Consider the following 18,670-nt stretch of genomic DNA (forward strand, 5'->3'; position numbering starts at 1 on the left):
AATGACCCACTATCACAAAGGCACAGGGCACCCTATGAGGTGGAGTTTAGAGCACGACCAGCCTGGAAAATCCAGCTGCAGCTCTACCTTGAAGAACGAGTCTTCTCGAGCAACAATGGGCTGGCCATGTTCTAGTCTTTTCAGTGACAACAGTCATCAACTGCCTTTATGACCCAGTAATGAACGTGATAAGCTAATTCGATTAGATACAGCATATTTGCAATTTCAATACCATAACAAATATTTACAGAGCAATTATTTGCTCCCAGATTCAAATTTTATTCCTACCGAGAGCCCTGGCAATGATCTCTCTTGGAGAGAGCCCATCAATGTTCGAAAGTGACAAGGTACTGAATATATGTGGTTGTCTTTCATGCTTTCCTTTACAGCCCTCCCCGCCCCGATAATACTTAGGTACTTCCATAATTCTGAAAAACGACAAGATTAAAAAAAAAAATTCAACACCGAGTTTGAAGAAAAGAAACAAACTGCCCTCAAATCAAAGGCAAAATTATCATAATGATATTTATTCCATGTTTGTTCAGAGAGAGATTTATGCTAGGATCCTGGCAGAGGACATGTGGATATCTAACATGTACATCAAAGTGATCTAGGTTTGATGAATCGTTCTGTGCCAACGATGAACTGCTTAATAAAATGTTCAGTTTAAATGTTTATGAGGTGACTCACGCCTAGCAAGAACGAGGTCCCCTCCCATTTCTTCTCCTGCCAGGTCTCAAATACTTCAAGTCATTTTCACAAGAGCAAACATGCCATATGGAAGAATGCTGTGCTTCTCCGGCTAGCAGACAGAGACATTCTAGATTGTAAATCACTCCTGATCTTCAACTATGAGACACAGCTATGAACAAGCACAGAGAGAGCCACACCAGCTTGGGAAGATGCATACATACTAGGATAAGTTACCCTAGTCATGCAAAGAATAATTTCTATAGCTTTCCTGGTAAAAGCGTCCTCACATTTGCAATCATTACTATATCATAACGCTTTTAGGGATTTCCAGAAGATGTCCAGGACTCGGCTTCTAAATAGGACATACAGACCTATTTTAATTTGGAGGCAAACCAACTGACATCTTGAGTCAGGGTCACTGTTCTGACTGCAGGTTGTGATCTGCACAGGGTGCCCTGCCCTAGCAAGTGGAGGCTGAAATCTGGTCTATTCGGGCCCAGAGGCTGTATCTGCCTGCGGGGCCACCATTTTCTAATTACACAAAAGCTCTCTGAGGACTAGGGCCATATTCACCTTCTTCTCTGTGGTTACCCTAGGGATAAAGGTCCACAGTCACCTCAGCAAAGGGCAATGATTTTAAACATGTTTAGTTCAGAATGTGAAATAGTCAGTAGGACTGGAGTTTACAGAACAAGGAGGGTGTGACTCAAAATGAGGCTAGAGATGTTGACGGCGGCCATTTTGACAATTTAAAGATTATCCTAAATACAGAGAAAGGTCATTGAAGGGTCTCAGCCATAGGGGTGACCTAATGTGATCTGTGTTTCTACAAAGTTCTCTCTGGCTCCCATGCAGACAATGAATCTGAAGGGAGCGAGAGAGAATGTGAAAGGTACAGGTGAGAGTTGGTTGACAGACAAATTGATCCCAATGGGGTGTACACACTAGGAGATGGAATCACCAGGACTTTGTGAATGACTGGATGCAGGGCTGAAAGTGAGAGAGAGAGAAGGAATGATGTCCAGGATGATTTCCAGCCTGGGCCATGAAAAACTGGGCAGACGATGAAGCTGTTAGCAAAGAGCACTGGAGGAGAAGCAAGTCTGAGGGATCAAGCTTATGAGTTCAGTCTTAAGAGTCGAGACTTCCGTAAGACAGAAGGCTACTATGTCTTCTAGTAAACACTGGTACTAAAGTATGATATATCATACTTTTTTTTTTTTTAAATAAAATCTGAGAAACACAATTTTAATCAGAGTTTAGAAGCACTCTGGCCATACTCAGAATATGACTATACTTCTCAAATTATTCCCCATGACTGCATTCTTGTCCCTATGTCTAGAGTATTTCTGGTTGGACCAGCTGCTCTGAGAGTAAATAAATCTCAAAAGAAACAGAAGAAAAGATAGCCTACCTGGTAGGAGTTCTAGGTCACAAAACTCTGTGACCACCATCCTGTCCTCCATCTTGCCCCCACAATGTGTTCCAATCCTCACCAATGAGTTGTTGATAGATTAAGTTACCAAATTCATTAAGAGCAGTGAGTTTCAGGGCCTGGTCCCCAGAGGAAGCAGCATGAGCAGAACTTGGAAAGCTGTGAGAAATTAAAAGTATCGGGCCCTACCCCAGACCTACGGATTCAGAAATTGTGAGGGTGGAACCCAGCACTCAGGGCTTTAACAAGTCCTCTGGGTGATTCTAATGCACGCCCAAGTTTAGGAACCATGGACAACTATCAATCACATTTCCTTCACGATTGCTTCCTAATGCCCATAATCCATTTTTTCCTGTTAAAATTTCCTCCCAACTCAAAAACTGCAGTCTCTGTCTAGGTAAAGCTCCTTCCCCAGGTGACGTCATTCTTCATTTGACTGCCATGCTATCTCCTTCAAGGTGTCTGGACACCCAGCTTCATCTCCTCCAATCTGAATCCTGCCAGTGTCATTGAGTCAACTGATGGTGGCCCTGCCCTCCTGCTCCGAGTTCCTTCATTCCATACTGGCTGCACCCCCAGAACACTGCCTCGTGCTGGGAGCTACAGCATGTTCCCAACAGGGACCTGCCTTTTATTTGGAGTCAACAGTTTCTAATATACAGAGAAAACCTACTGAAAGTCTAGCAGCTGGTCTAAATCAGTGTGTCTCGAGGTGGAGTCTACTGGAAGGACAATGCAAGAGTACAGATACTGAGCCCCGTTTCTAGTCTCTTAAACTAGAAATTTCTGAGCAAGGGCTAGGCATTTTCTTTTTTTTTTTTTTTATTATGTTATGCTAATCACCATGGAGTACCTCATTAGTTTCCGATGTAGTGTTTCAGGATATACTGCGCTACGCATTTTCAACACACACCGAAGTTTGCTCAGTCCTGCTGTAGAGGAACCGCTATCTTGAGAACTACAGACTTAACAGCTTCCTGAGCACAGGACACTGAACTAAACTGAAACAAAATGAGAAGAGCTTATTTGGTTCCTGACCCATGGTCCACGTCCTAAATGCATTCCGCAGATTTTAAGTTTTAAAGCAACATCACACTTGGTACTCTCTGTATGCTATCAGTGTGTCTTCCCCAGCCTACATGTACAGAATTTGCTTTTCAGACCTAATGAATTTTATCTTTTCTCTTTTTCAGACCAGATATCGGAGCTTTACACAGTCATTAAGAAGATAACCTTTTCATGTATTTCTCTTGGACTTACTCAACTCTAAATTGTGAATGTTTACATTAGCTTTGACAAAATTTAAACAGGGAATTTTAGGTGCAAAAAGAAAACACCAATATAGCTGCCAAATAGCAAATGAAATTATTTATAACTACTGACACATTGTCGCACAGCCAAAAATATTTCCTGGCTATAGTTATGAACATAAAACTTGCTCCCCCCACCCCCCGCCCAACCCACTGCCCCACAACGTCCTCCTCTCAAGTGGGTACATGAGCTCCACCCCAACCCCCACACACACCCTAAAAACGCCTGCAGACAGATCCAGAATCAAAATAGTTACTACAAAGCATGTTATATAAGAGGAGCAGAACTGCGTCCAGAGACAAGCAGTTTTTAATACCACTGCAAGAGAAGTAGCTATGAAACAGAAGGGAAAACAACAAGCTCTTTCCTAGAATTAGCATCCAGGGTCTTTCTCAAAACAATCTGTGCTCATGTTGATCTTGTCAAACGCATGCAAATCTGTTTTTAAAAACTGCAGCACTGTCTAATTAAATTTTCACTCTTTCTAAACTTTGTCATGGAAGAACTGGCACATACACACACATCTGAAATCTATGAGAAGTACTTGCCTTGGGTGGTTCTGATGTATGCTCTTCACTTCTATTTTTTAAAAGTTGCCAAATTCTATTTCTGAGATTCATTTTAAGAGAGTAATTTTAATAGATGCCCATGAAAAGAACTTGCATGGTTCATTCTGCCCAGCAGGAAAATGTCTGTTTTTTTTTAATCGAGGTACAATTTATATACAGAAAAGTCACCCTTTTTAGGCATACAATTGGATGATTTTTGATGAATGTACACAGTTGTGTGACCACCAAAACAGTGAACTGTGTTGCCCATCCAAGTTGCCACATGCGGCTACTGCGCCCTTGAAGAGTGGCTCCCCCCAAAATTAGAAGTACTGTAGGTATAAAATACACACCAGACTTCAAAGACTTGGTTTAAAAAAAAAAAAAAAAAAAAGCAAAAGATCTTATTAATTTATAGTGAAATTTTACTTTACATATAGTGGGTTAAATATTAACATAGTAAAATTAATTTTACCTGTCTCTTTTTCCTTTTTTGCTGTGCCTCTTAGAAAATTAAGTTACTATAGAAAATTAAAAGTTACTGACTTGCATTTGTGGCTCAAGGTACATTTTTATTAGACTGTGCTTAAGAGATTATTTCCAGCCCCCAAAGAGCTCCCTCTCCTCTTTGCAATAGATATCATTTCTCCATTCCCAGCTCCTGGCAACCACTGATCTGATTTCTAACCCTGAAGTCCTTCTTTAGGTTGTCTCTAAAAAATATATCCTCTTTTTGTCTTCTATCTTTTAATTTTCCATAATCATCTTGTGTTATTCTAAAAATAGTACTTTTTTAACTTTAAAAGATCTGGAAATGCCTGCCTGATCATTTCTTATAGTTTTCATTAACCAATGTCATTTTCATTAACCAGTTCCAATGCTGACAGGACCACCACCACTGTGGGTAACAAACTGCCTTCCAAAGGAGGCACGCACAAGTAGTTCATAATTGAATGGAGACCACTGTGCAAACACACAACAGCTCTACTCAAAGATGCCAAGGGATATCTGAGCCAGAGGTGGGGAACCTACTGTAGCTTAATTTTATTTAGCTTTAGGGAAGTGGAGAGAAAGCTTTATCTGTGCTAAGAAAAGGTTGGACAGACTTGTAAAAGCATTTACAGGTAGGAGGGGGAGCGAGGACAGGAAGCTCTGGCCCACGGGCAATGCCTACAGTGGGAGCTCTGTGATGACTGATGATAATGGCCAGAGGCATCAAGACATCCAAGCTGCATATCTCCCCAGCCCTCACCCTAGCCAGGCTCACCTATACACATTCTGCTTTTCTTCTAAGTCCCTTCTAATTAAAGTGAAGTTAATCGTTGTTTACAATAGGTATTCACATCTTCTGCTTCTATCCACATTTACTCTTTATTCATCCTCCAGTTACGACATACCATCTTTCATAGGTGTAGGCCACCTCCTATGCATATTTTCTCCCATTGGGTGAGTTTGGGCGCTGCATGCTAGTCTACCTCTGAACTCTTGGGGTCCTTCTGGATTATCAACCTTGAGCAGATCTCCCTAGATTTCTATACCTCATTTGGACCGTCCCCCTCCCCTCCCTTTGCAACACCCCAGAGAACCAGAACAAAATCTTTGCATTTTGAGCATTTTATTACGAGTGTTTTAGGGAACTGTAGTAAAATGCCAACTAGGCTCTGAAGTTTCTTGTTTCCTCTGAGAGTCTACATTCTCCCCATCCTCCACCCCATAGGTTTCTTGTGAAAAACTCTCTCCACCAAGAGAACCATCTGCCAATTCAGATTAATGGCAAAGCAAAAACTAAATGTCCAGATTGGATGGGATTCATTTTGCCAGGTCTCTGCTTAGCCCCAAAAGGATCCCTTCCAGGCATTTCCATCCTGACTGGAAAATGGACTAGAAATGGAAAGTCTCCATTGCAGTGCCCACTTGAAACACTGAGAAAGGATGAGAACTGTGGTGGTCCCTTAGGACCGTCAGAATCCTGGAGAGGCTCACAGACCAGGCACCAAGCTGGTGGACAGAGACACTGCTTGACAACCACAGGATCCACCTTTCTCTTGTGGCAGGCAACTCCAGCCCAGGGGAAGGAGATGGTCAGATAATCATACAAACACCAGTATAATTATTAAGTGCACACATGATTCTGATACACAATCAGAGCTGGAAATAAGTCTATGCTTAAATTTCTTTCTAAAGATTTTATTTTAGAGAGAGAACACACATGAGCAGTGAGGGTAGGCACGGAAGGGGAGGGAGAGGGACAAGCACACTCCTCGCTGAGCGAGTGGCACCAGACTTGGGACCCAGTCTCCACAATCCTAAGATTATGACCTGAGCCAAAACCAAGATTTGGACGCTTAATCAACTGCATCACCCAGGTACCCCCTACATTTGAAAAAAAATTTTTTTTAAGATTTTTATTTGACAGAGAGATTATAAGTAGGCAGAGAGGCAGGCGGGGGGCGCGGGGAGAAGCAGGTTCCCTGCCGATGTTGGGTTCCATCCTAGGACTCCGAGACCAGGACCTGAGCCGAAAAGGTATAGGCTTAACCCACTGAGCCACCCAGGTGCGCCCTATGTTTGAAATTTTAAAATAAAAACATTTTCTCCAGAGAAGCAGTGCCAATGAAACAGGAAGTAGTTTCAAGTTCCTTAACTGTGAAATAAAAATAAACCATTTACCATGCATTCCACATATATAATCTCTAATCATTACCAAAACTCTACAAGAAAAGCATTATTATCTCTATTTTGTAGATGATGCAGAGCCAAGTTAAAAATGGATTTGCTGTTGCTAGAAGTTACCTTGAATTTGACAGGCACTCAATTGGTAGGCACCTAGTTGTTAAATTGATAAAAACCGGAAGAGTAGAGGGAATATTTTAACAGAGAGCTAGGAGAAGACTGTGGATTCCCCGCATTTGGTGTTGTGTGAGGCACTACCAGTCTTGGCCTAAAATAGGTATATTTTATAATATCTCCTGACATTAGGAGATAAAACAAGACAGGCTATATGCCTGTCTGGTAACTGCATAAATAATTCTCATTTAGTTCTCACTTAAATAAAGAAGCAACTGTCTCCATCATGCAAAAGTCTGGCCACGGGCCCCTGGGAAATTAAAGCCAGCCCCAAACGAGGTTAATATCAGCAATGTGTATAAGAAGGGCTGTTGGAAGGGCTGAATGACAGAACAAACACAGACTGTTACGGTGCCTGCTATTTTTCAAAATACTTCAACCTAGGCACTTGTGACACAAAAGGGATTATTATTTTTAACCTATACTCTGGGGCAGTTAGCATTTGAATGACTAATCAAAAGCTCATGTAGGGGTGCCTGGGTGGCTCAGTCGGTTAAGCATCCAACTCTTGATTTTGGCTCAGGTTATAATCTCAGAGTCTTGAGATCGAGCCCCGTGTTGGGCTCTGTACTGGGCGTGGAGCTTGTTCAGGAATCTCTCTCCTTCTCTCCTTCCCTAACAACTCCACCTCTCTACCTTTCTTTAAAAAAAAAAAAAAAAAAGAGAGAAAAAAAAAGCTCGTGTAAACAGAAAATCGAGTCAATTATCTGCTGAACACAAGAGGGTTGCTGCTTAGTATAACGGCGGCCACAAACGAGTTTTCATCAATGAAATGGTGTTCACCGTGGCCTGTAAGTATCGTACAGATATATTCTGTTTATGCTGAAGTGGGAATAAGAACCTATCCAACCCAGCTGTCCAAACCTTTCAAAATGGGCCTTGCCAAAGACTGCCACCAGTCGTCTTTCTAGATGCTCTGGAAGAAATATTCTCACCTGATCCTGACAGAAAAGCCAAATCCTGATTCTAGGCTATCGTCCCATCTGCCTTTAATGAAACGTTTTGTTTGGAGTGCTACTCAAATACACAAAAGGACACAGCGTTAAAGACCTTTTAGGGTAGCTCTGTCCAACAGAACTCTGCTGCAATGCGGGAAATGTTTGTCTGCCCTGTGATAAGCTAGCCACTGGGTACAGGCGGTCACAGAGTGCTGGAAATTTGGCTGGTGTGACCGAAGAACCAAATTATTAATTTAATTTGAATTTGAATGGCCGCCTGTGCCTGGTAGCTACTCTATCGGACAGCATAGTTATGGAGCTTACGAAAGAAGGCTGGGTGCAGATTTTGTGCCTGCTTGCTATTAAATGCTTGCACATGGGAGACCTACAGCTCTCATCTACTGCGATTGTCCACTAGCTGTATCAGGCCACGGTGTATGACTGGCTGAGGCTAGTTCTCAGCAGCCCACCTCCAGAGGGCCTCTGGACTCTGAAGGCAGATCTGGGTAATCTCAACTGCACCAGAAGTTAAGATTGGGATAAAAATACACAACTTGGGCAGCTGTCATGGAAATTAAATGAACAAGCCTTGGAAAGCCCCTAGCAGAGTATGTAGCACTGGTAAAGGCTTCATAACATTTAACTTTGCTTTACACCAAAACACCATTCTCCTTTAATGAGGTCCATGAGCTTCGATAAGGTCTTGTCTGTTTGGGAATAAACCTATAACTAGAGCGTAGGAAATTGTACGGTGTCCTCTCCCCACCCCCCCAAAATTGACACTAAATATTTCAGTTAAGAATTTGATTTGATTATGCCACAATAATTCTTATAAAACAAAACAAGCTATAGGAATAAGGGGACTTACCATTTTCTAAAGAACATCTCTTATAGTCTACTTACTCTGGGTCCCCCCCTTAACGTGTGTGTGTGTGTGTGTATGTCTGTGTTAAAATACACACATCATAAAATTTACCATCTTAACCATGTTTTAGTGTACAGTTCAGTAGTACTGAAGTTAAATTCATATTTACATTGGTTTCTGTCTCCAAAAATTAAGCAACATATTAACATGTAAAGATGATAGTAAAAGATGTCTAAGGTAAATAAACATCAAATTCAAGCTAGTGACCATGGGAGAAGTGGGATAGGAGGGAAAAGGGAGGAATACAAAGGGTTTTAAGTTTTATCTAGAATGTTTTCTTTTTAAAAAATTAGGGGTGCCTGGGTGGCTCAGTCCATTAAACATCTGCCTTCGGCTCAGGTCATGATACCAGAGTCCTGGGATTGAGCCCCGTGTCGGGCTCCCTGTTCAGCGGAGAGCCTGCTTCTCCCTCTCTCTCTGTCTCTCCCCCAGCTTGTACTCTCTCTCTCTCTCAAATAAATAAAATTATAAAATAAATTAAAAAATTAAACATGGCAAAATGTTAAGACTTGACCAAAATGAGTTTTAAGTATATAGGTGTTTCTTACATTATTTACTATATTTTTATGTATTCTCTTAAAAATGTTTATTTTTGACCGTATTTTACACTTAAGAGAGAAGTTGCAAACACAGTATCCACACATTACTCCACCCACTCCCTCTAATATCAACATCTTGAGATCAGGAAATGAACTTCGATATAATACTACTGTAAAACTATTAACTAAAATAAAGAACATGTTGAAATCACTCTACTTTTTCCATTACTGTTCTTTACCTATTCTTGGATGCTACCCAGAATCCCTCAGTACTTTAAAAAAAATGTATTTATTTACTTTGGAGTGGAGAGGGGCAGAGGGAGAGAGAGAATCTCAAGCAGACTCCCCACTGAGTGCAGAGCCCACGGGTCTCCAGGTGGCTGGACCTCACAACCTGAGATCAGGACCTTAGCTGAAATCAGGAGTCAGACCCTTAACCAACTGTACCACCCAGATGCCCCCCTCAGTGCATTTATAGTTGTTATTTCTCCTCAGTGTTCTGTAGTCTTTGACAGTTTTGCAGCCTTTCCTTGTCTTTTATGACCTTGACACTTGTCAGTTATTTCATTGAATGGTTCACAACAGGAGTTTGTCTGACACTGTCTCATTCTCAGGCTGTGATTATGCATTATGGGCAAGACTACCACAGAAATGATGCTGAGTATCTAGTGCATCATATGACAGTGTTTGTGATAATTTTTGTATTGTTAAAATAGTTCATAATTTCAAAAAGATAAAAAAAATAAGCAGCGATGTTAGACTGGGTTCTCCAGAGAAACAGAACCAATAGTAAATATATGTATATGTGTATGTGTAACACACACACACACACACACACACACACACACACTGGTTTATTATCAGGAATTGGCTTATGCATTTATGGAGACTGAAAAGCCCAAGATCTACCACCTGAAAGCTGGGGAGCCAGTGGCATAGCTTCAGTCCAAGGCCAGAGGCCTGAGAACACCAGGGGAACTGAGAGAATCAATTCCAGTCTGAGTCCAAAGGCAAGGGAAGACCAATGTCCTCACTCAAAGACAGTTACAACAAATTCTTCCTCACTCAGTTTTTTGTTCTAGTCAGGACTTTAAAAGAGTAGGGTGAAGACTACCCACACTGGGGAAAGCTATTTGCCTTCCCCAGTCTACCCATTCAGAGGTTAATCTCATCTAGAAACACCTCCACAAACAGGCCCAGAAAAATATTTAATCAAATCTCTGGGTACCCTGTGGTTCAGTGAAGACAATATACAAAATTAACCCTAACAGTAGCTTAACTTCCAAATTAAAACTTCCTGCATATTTAGGTTCCAAATCCCATCAAGCCAAGTGGATTTTAGGAAGTGTTCCAATTTTTAAAGTTATCATTATCACTAGCTTCAGGCCCAAAACATTGTAGATTCATGACATACTATCATTTAAAAAAATTTTCAGAGCGCCTGGGTGGCTCAGTCACTTAAGTATCTGTCTTCGGCTCAGGTCGTGATCCCACGGTCCTGGGATCTAGCCCTGTGTTGGGATTCCCTGCTCAGTGAGGAGTCTGCTCTCACTCTCCCCCACCTCCCTTTGGCTCTCAAATAAATAAATAAAATCTTTTTTAAAAATTAAAAAATTCAAAAAATCTCAGAGGTTTTATTATGATTTTACTTCAAGAGAAAAGGTGATGATGAGCCAGCTTATATTCAGATTAACTGTGACTCAAGAGAAGGTTGATCAACATTAACACAAGCTAATAAGAACCAAAACTCCCTTATTTCTGATCTCTTATTCCAGGTGAAAGCTGAGTCATCTTTTAGAATGAACTACACTGCTCAGTATGGCATCTTTTTCTAAAGAGGTTCTAGGTCATTGCTTCTTTAGAAATAAGATAGTGGAATGAAATCTATATATATCAAACAATGCCCTATTTTTCTGGGACAAGAGAGAACGTGAGTTTCAAAGACTTTCACTATTGGAGTTGTATGTTCAAATGAAATATATATGTTTATGCACACATAGCTGACCCTTGAACAACATGGCTTTGAACTTATACATGGATTTCTTCTCCCAATACAATGTAATAACTCCTAAGGCAATTAGTATTTAAGTTTTGAGGAGTCAGAAGTTATGCTCAGATTTGCAACTGTGGCGGGGGCACTCAGTACCTTAACCCCTGTGTTGTTCAAGTGTCAACTGCACTTGTATATATAAATATGGAGAGAGAGAACAGTATATAGATAAATAAACTTTCAAGTCTTTCCTGAGGCTTCCCCCATTTGAAACTTTTTATCTTCAGGATCACTCTAAATGTTGGTGGTTTAGGCTGGGAAATAATTTTTTTCCAACTTACATGTTTATATTTAGTTCAAAGTGTTCCATTTCCATGGGTAACGGTACCATAGCTTTTCCCTCACCTTCAAGGAAAGAAAGCTACTCACAAATGCTTTTCTAGGTTCCCAGTGCTCTGGAAGGCAGTCACAGGGATTTTTATAAAAAGCCAGAGCAGAGTGATTTAGGTCTTATTATGCCGAAGAGGAAGGTAGACACCCATTTTAAGTCTTTTGGCCCACCCCAAATGTGGACACCATTGTTCTGGGCCATTCCCATGTACCACACACCTTCTGCTGTCTCTTAGAACACACAGCTCCACTCAAAGTGGCTTCTTTCAAAGAAACAGTGGAACATGGGTTTGCTTTTGGGCTGGGTCAACTCTCCTAGGGATCTTCTAGGGAGAAGGGAGGAAGTCAGCCCCTTAGAGACAAGAGCATGGAGAGGGTAGGAGTAGGGGCTTTAGACCCAGACTTCCTATGTTGAAATCCAGGTTCTAGGGTTTATGATCTTGGAATGTCAGCAAGTTATAGAACTGCTCATGCCTTTGTTCCTTCAACTTTGTTCCTTCAACATGGCTGCCAGTTGGTGCGGGCTGTCAGCTGGGACCTCGGTGAGGCTGTCAGGAGGAAACCTGCACGTGGTCTCCCCGTGTGGCCTGGGCTTCCTCCTAGCATGGTAGCTGGGCTCCCCAGGAGAGTGTCCCAAAAGAGAGCCAGGCAGGATGAGTGTCACCTTTTATTTTTTTTAACTGTTTCTTTTTGTGTTGTTTTTTTAATAGATTTTGTCCATTTATTTGAAGGAGAGAGGACAAGCAGCGGGGCAGGGGCAGAGGGGAAATGAGAAACAGACTGATCCCTGACTTACTTTTCTCACCAGCCCAGGATCATCCCAATGAAACTCCCCACTGAGCAGGGAGCACAACATGGGGCTCAATCCCAGGATCCCAAGACCATGACCTGAACCGAAGGCAGACACCCAACTGACTGGGCCACCCAAGCACCCTTTTTAAACTATTCTTTTAAAAAAATTTTTTTTCTAGCTTTATGAAGGTGTAATTGACATAGAACATTGTGTAAAGTATACAGGGGTGCCTGGGTGGCTCAGTTGGTTGAGCATTTGCCTTAAGCTTCTCCCTCTCCCTCCTGCTCTCTCTCCCTCTGCCTGCCACTTCCCCTACTTATGCGCTCTCTCTCTCTCCATCAAATAAATAAATAAAATCTTAAAAAAAAAAAAAAACGAACAAATAACGATACTCAGCCGATTGGTTTGCTGTGAGGATTAGAGATGCCCACAGAAAATGCCTGTGTGCCTATGCCACACGCACAGGACCTGGTATGTAGTAAATGCTCAATAAATGCTAGGGATACTGTAGGTCCTGATTCCATGCCCCAGTGGGATTAATCTAGGTCCCCAGTCACTCATGGGAGTTGTGATCATTTGCCAGCTGTTGGGTAGAAGATATGTTTTTTTTCCCCAACTCCATCACCTGAAACAGAGTTGCCTAAAAAGTATTATTTAGCAGAACCTAAAATTTAAACCTGTGCAATAGTCAAAAACCTGAAGCACAGCAGGCTTTAAATGTAATCTCATTAGGGGCACTTGGGTGGCTCAGTGGGTTAAGCGTCTGCCTTAGACCCAGATGGTGATCTCGGGGTCCTGGTATTGAGCCCCCAGAGCCCCTGTGTCAGGTTCCCTGTTCTGCGGGGAGTCTGCTTCTCCCTCTGACCCTTCCCCTGCTCATAAGCGTGCACACAAGCTCTCTCTCACTCTCTAGTAAATAAATAAAATCTTTTTAAAATATGTAATCTTGTTAAATGGAAATAAAGAAGAAAAATATTTAGAAAGGCTCTTAAGTAATTGACAGATTCCAATGAGTTGAGGTTCTTTTAAGTCAGACTTGTATTTTTTGGCTTTTTTTCTAGTGTGTGTGTGTGTGTGTGTGTGTGTGTGTTTAAATTCATGCCCCTTTTTTGATAAATATAAAAACCTTTTGGTTTCTCTTAATGCTATTTAAAACTTGACATTTTTACAAAATGGACCAAAAGCAAATCTAAGCAATGTTATTTTAAGAATATACTTGTTAAAACTACACATGGGCTTTATCTCTAAGAAATGGAGTAGGTGCCCTAGTCCCTTCCTGGAAATCACTGAACTGACCAAAACGCACCATTGTACAGCCTCACAGTTTACACCAAACTGGAGGTTGCTAGTTTGTCAGGATGATTTTGTTATAGGAAAGTTTTTTTGGTTTAGTCTATCCAGCTGAGAGCCCTTGATCCTACATGACCCACATTTATCCTCAGAATTGCGAATTTGGAAACAAGAATTTTGAAACAATGAAAGATTTACTACCTCCACCTATGGTTTACCCACTGAGAACAGTACAGCAGTGAAGGCAGAGTGACCAGATTGGATCACTGTGGGGCTATGATCTGACCAATTCCCAAATAATTTCATGATGCCATTAGAAAGGAAAGGGTTCACAACAGTGGTTAAGGGAAGAGCAGTCTGGGAAGTGGGAGGGCTTGGTTCTAGAAGAACCAAGACACCTTATGTTACTGGAGCCACTTAACAGAACTGGACAAAAATTCAGTTAACAGAATTGGTGTAAAATGCAGGCTTAACCTTGCAATAAGACAAAAGCCTAGCTGGGAAACTCGAAGAAGAAAAGGGAGGTCCTCAGCACTGCATTCTTACAAATTTCTCTATATCCATCTTCACTTTCTTCCTTCCAGTATCAGGGTATAACAAGCCTGGCCCTCTAACCATGCCATGAGTCCCACCCTTACACTCTTCAAAAGCAGCAGCCAATCTCTTATATTTTGAAACTCTCCCTCCATACTGATTCCTTGCCCCTTTTTTATTTGGGGATTGGGTGCAGAAACTAACCTTGACTCAGCTTCCTCCTCTTACTTTCTTATTCAGATATTTCTAAAGTATAGTCTGTATTCACTGTTCTCACTTCCTTTCCTCTCATTCATTTCTCAACCCCACGCAAACCTACCAATTCCATTCTCATAGAAGTCCACCAATAACATCCATGCTGCCAAGTCCATTGTAAGTTTTGTTTTAATCGTGCCAAGTATTTCAATATATTTTGAATTGCCTGGAAGACTGCCCTTATAAATGAATACCACTATCCTGAGTACCGTCTTACAAGATAAAAGTCCAAGCTCCCTAACAGGAGTGGAAACCCTTTCATGATCTCCCTGATCTCAGTTTAGATCTCCCCACACAATAAGCTGTTTTTCACCTGTCCTTGCTCAAGCTGTCCCCTCTGTTGGAAAGGCCCTCTCCCCCAACCCTTCTATCACCTTTTTGAGAGAGAGAGAGAAAGAGCACAAGCAGGGGGAGAGGGGAGAGGGAGAGAGAGAATCTTAAGCAGGCTCCACACTCAGCACAGAGCCCTACACAGCGCTTGATCTCACAACCTGAGCCAAAAATCAAGACAGTCAGATGCTTAACCAAATGAGCCACCCAGAGGCTTCCTCCTGAGCCTTTTTACTTCACAAACTTCTACTTCCTCATAAATACTCAGATCAGACGTAATCTCCTCCAGGAGGCCTTTCCTGATATCCCCACCCCAATCTCACCCTGGCTGCCTGAGGAACCTCCTTTCGTTCTCCCACATTATTTTTTAAGTCCTGTTGTTGCACTTACCGTTCTGTCCTATAACAGGCTGTTTATGTCTGTCTCACCAAATAGGCTCTACACTCCCTTAAGACAGGAGCCATCTTCCACACCCACATGAGAAGAGGGAAGGAACCACCATCGAATTTGCTCTTCCACCCTCAAGAGGGATCCTCTTCAGACCCAGACAGGATGAGCACAGAATAGGGAGGAGCAAGGGGATAGTTCTTGTAGCTTTCTATCCCTTTTTTTTCTCTTCCCATATTTCTGACTCCAACTTGGGTCTTTGTGTTGCCATAGTAACCAACAGTCCCAGAACACAGACCTCTGGCAGTTGGACTTCTAGTCACTGCAAGTCAGGATCTGAAGGATTTCTAACATCCCCAGTTTATGGCCCAGGAGCTGGCAGTGCCTTTTTCATGTGGGCAGCCACCAGAGCAGGGCGTGACTGTGTTTGTGTGTGTGTGTGTGTGTGTGTGTGTGTATTTCTTCCACCCCCACACACCTACTGCGGCATCACAGAAAAAGCTACACTAAAAAATGCCAACAGATGGTGGGAGGATGGGCATCTAAATGGCTATAACCTTTCTGGAAAGCAATTTGATACCAACTCCAATTTATCCGTGATCTTTGATCCATCAAAGCCACAGATATATATAGAGAGAGGGAGACACAAGGATTTATTGATAAGGGGGTTTACTCAAGACTTATTAAAACAGTAACAACCACTTAATGGTCATCAATCAGAAAGTCATTAAAAATGACAAAATAGCCATATACAGGTTTACTGGAGGGTATGCCATAAAAGAGAGTGATCTCCAACAGCTGATGTGACACCCACACATATGTATGTGTATGTATATGTACAAATACACAGGTACACACATATGTACATATAAAGAAAAAGGAAAGGAAATCCACCAAAATCTTTCCAGGGATGGTTATCCATATCTCTGGACAGTAGGATCATAAGCGTATTTAATTTCATCTTCATACTTTTCTGTATTTTTCAAATTCTGAACGATGATCATTTTTTCCTTTTGCAACACAAGTTGTTTCAACTGCAGCAAGACAGATGACAAGCAGTAGCAGGTGGAGAGGATTAGCTGAGAGGGTTGTCACACAAAGAAAGGCATTTTTTCAAGGGAGGAGGGTGGCTTTTTTTGTCCTTCCTTAAAGAATACAAAAATTGGATGAACTTCTACCAGAATGGCAGAGTAACAAGCAGAAATAGGAATGAATAACATTAACGCTTAAATACTGTGACTTCCCTCTTCTCCGCAATCCCACCAAGTTTTTTCTTTCTTTTGAAGATTCCTGAGTTGAGGGAGACCTGAGAATGAGTCCCTGAACTCCATGGCACACTCAACCTGCAGCAGCGACCGATCGGACAGCACAGACTGCAGCTCGCAGTCAAACCTGAGCCTCTCTGTGGGTTATTTCCCCTCGGAGGACATCTTCTCCTACGAAAACACCATCTCCTGGGAAGACAAGTCTCCCAAGGGTCTTCCAATCCTTGTCCCTCCGATCCAAGGGACATGGAGGACAGAGAGTACAGGCAGACTCCTGAGGAGACAAGACCAGATTCGGGACGACCCAAAGCAGTTCTGCAAACTCAGCATCACCCTGGCCTGGGATGTTGATGTGGGCTCTAACAATTCAGGCGCCGTAGCTAGTTGGGACCTAACTGGAAGCAATCAGTGGATCAACAAGTATCCTGAAGAGAACAGACAACTGACTCTCAGTAAACTGGACAGTCTTGTACAAAAGCTTGAGACATTTCTAGAAAATCAGAAAGATGATGAAGATGATGACTCTGCATTCCCTGGATCTGCCCAGGAGGAAGATTCCCAGTTGTTCAGCAGCCCCCCTCTAGATATAGCTCAGGTCAGTCATCAAGAACATGATGCTTGTCAGCACTTGTCCCATGCCTGCCAGCATGAAGGCATCATCCAGTTTCCACAGATTCCACCAAGACTTCGGGAACATGAACTTGCTGAGGTGAGCAGAGAGATGCCTCACAGGCAAAAAGGAGATGGACCTGGATGGTGGGGGGAGCAGTTTGAAATGATGCATGGAGCATTATTCCCTGCTCTGAACCAAGGTCAGCCTCCCTCAGTGTCTGACGTGGCAGGAGAGTGAGGGAGAAAGCAAGGAAAGGGGTCAGGGTGGAGCTGAAGGGAAAATACTGAGGAGCACTGAAGGAGAAGAGAGGATAGGGAAGTTAAGAAAAGTTATGATACTGCACCCGCCCCATGTGTGTTGAAGTATTAAAATTTTGCATTTACAGTTGGATTTTTTTTTTTTAAGATTTTTAATTTATTTGACAGACAGAGATCACAAGTAGGCAGAGAGGAGGCAGAGAGAGAGAGCTGAGAGAGCTCTCTGCTGAGCAGAGAGCCTGATGCAGGGCTTGATCCCAGGACCCTGGGATCATGACCTAAGCAGAAGGCAGAGGCTTTAACCCACTGAGCCACCCAGGCGCCCCTACAGTTGGATTATTTTTGATAGAAGGATTTGAATTCTATAAGTGGTAAATATTAGCCAGATTGTTATCCAGGATTTGCATATTTAACTCCTTCATTTTCTTGGCAGATGATAAGCCAGACAACTGCCAGCCAAATGACAAGCACTATAGAGACCTCCTCAGTCTCATCAGGTCAGCCAGAGAAGGAGGACACTCATTCCAGGACACGGGCCCTCTCCTGTGTGAACTTCAGGTGGGTCTTCCGCTGGCTAAGGCAGCAAGTCCTCTCCTCACTTCTCAGGAGACCACACCGCAAGGAGGCCACTGAGAGCCCTCATAAGTTGGCACGAAAAAAAAGACTCTCTCACAGAAGCAAGAGAATCCAACCTCAAGATTCCCTCGAATTAGGACACCCTCTATCGCCAGATTTTTTAACCTTTTGATAGCCCCCATTCTACAATCCCCATGAGTTAATTGTTTTCTAATAAATATAACACATACTCTTATATTAGTCATGTCTTCCTCTTCCAGCCCACCATCTTGACTCAGGCTGAAAGTCTGTATGTTGTCTGGAAGTCTGAAATATATTCTCTGCGAATTTTAAGTAGTTTTAGCCTTCCTAATTTGAAGGCTTTCTTGCTCTCCTCCTCCTCCCTTCTTACTGTATTTTACCCTATTTTTATACATTTTTATCTTAATATTAACCCAAATGCCCATTTTCAGAAGGCAGTAGTATAACCCAACAGATTCCCAAGATGGTAGTGTGGTTTTGGTTGAACTTCTATGGCTCGAACAAGTGGCCGAGATACTGAGTCACTCAGGAAGCAGATTTCAGTTGGCAGCGTATCAGGAGTTCAGACGGTAGATCCGATGTTCCCAGGAGACTTGACTGGTTCTAGTGTGTGCTACATTGGCTAGAATGAGTGGCTCACTCGGGAGGAATGTGAGGATTGGGAATGCTACTTAACCACTCCAAGTTTAACCCTCCTCATTCAGAAGACGGGGAAGATAATAATACGAACCTC

General features: G+C 42.3%; 2 protein-coding genes across 3 annotated transcripts in view; one reads left to right on the top strand and one right to left on the bottom strand.

Moving 5' to 3' along the window:
- Positions 1-18,670, bottom strand: part of PPFIBP1 (PPFIA binding protein 1) — a 173,987-nt gene that overhangs the window by 76,943 nt on the left and 78,374 nt on the right. The window lies entirely within an intron of this gene.
- CUNH12orf71 (chromosome unknown C12orf71 homolog) lies at positions 16,004-18,193 on the top strand. 2 transcript variants are annotated; one of them, XM_032855193.1, is made up of 2 exons: positions 16,004-16,029; positions 16,492-17,337. In XM_032855193.1, the coding sequence occupies exon 2, from the start codon at positions 16,535-16,537 to the stop codon at positions 17,318-17,320; it is 786 nt and encodes a 261-aa protein (XP_032711084.1). In that variant the 5' UTR covers positions 16,004-16,029; positions 16,492-16,534; the 3' UTR covers positions 17,321-17,337. The 2 variants fall into 2 exon arrangements, with proteins under 2 accessions (XP_032711084.1, XP_032711085.1); XM_032855194.1 differs by lacking the exon at positions 16,004-16,029 and adding an exon at positions 17,774-18,193 and having other exon boundaries at positions 16,438-17,179.

Source organism: Lontra canadensis, unplaced genomic scaffold (assembly GCF_010015895.1).
Source record: "Lontra canadensis isolate GAN:19392208 unplaced genomic scaffold, GSC_riverotter_1.0 scaffold9, whole genome shotgun sequence".
Taxonomy (NCBI): Eukaryota; Metazoa; Chordata; class Mammalia; order Carnivora; family Mustelidae; genus Lontra; species Lontra canadensis.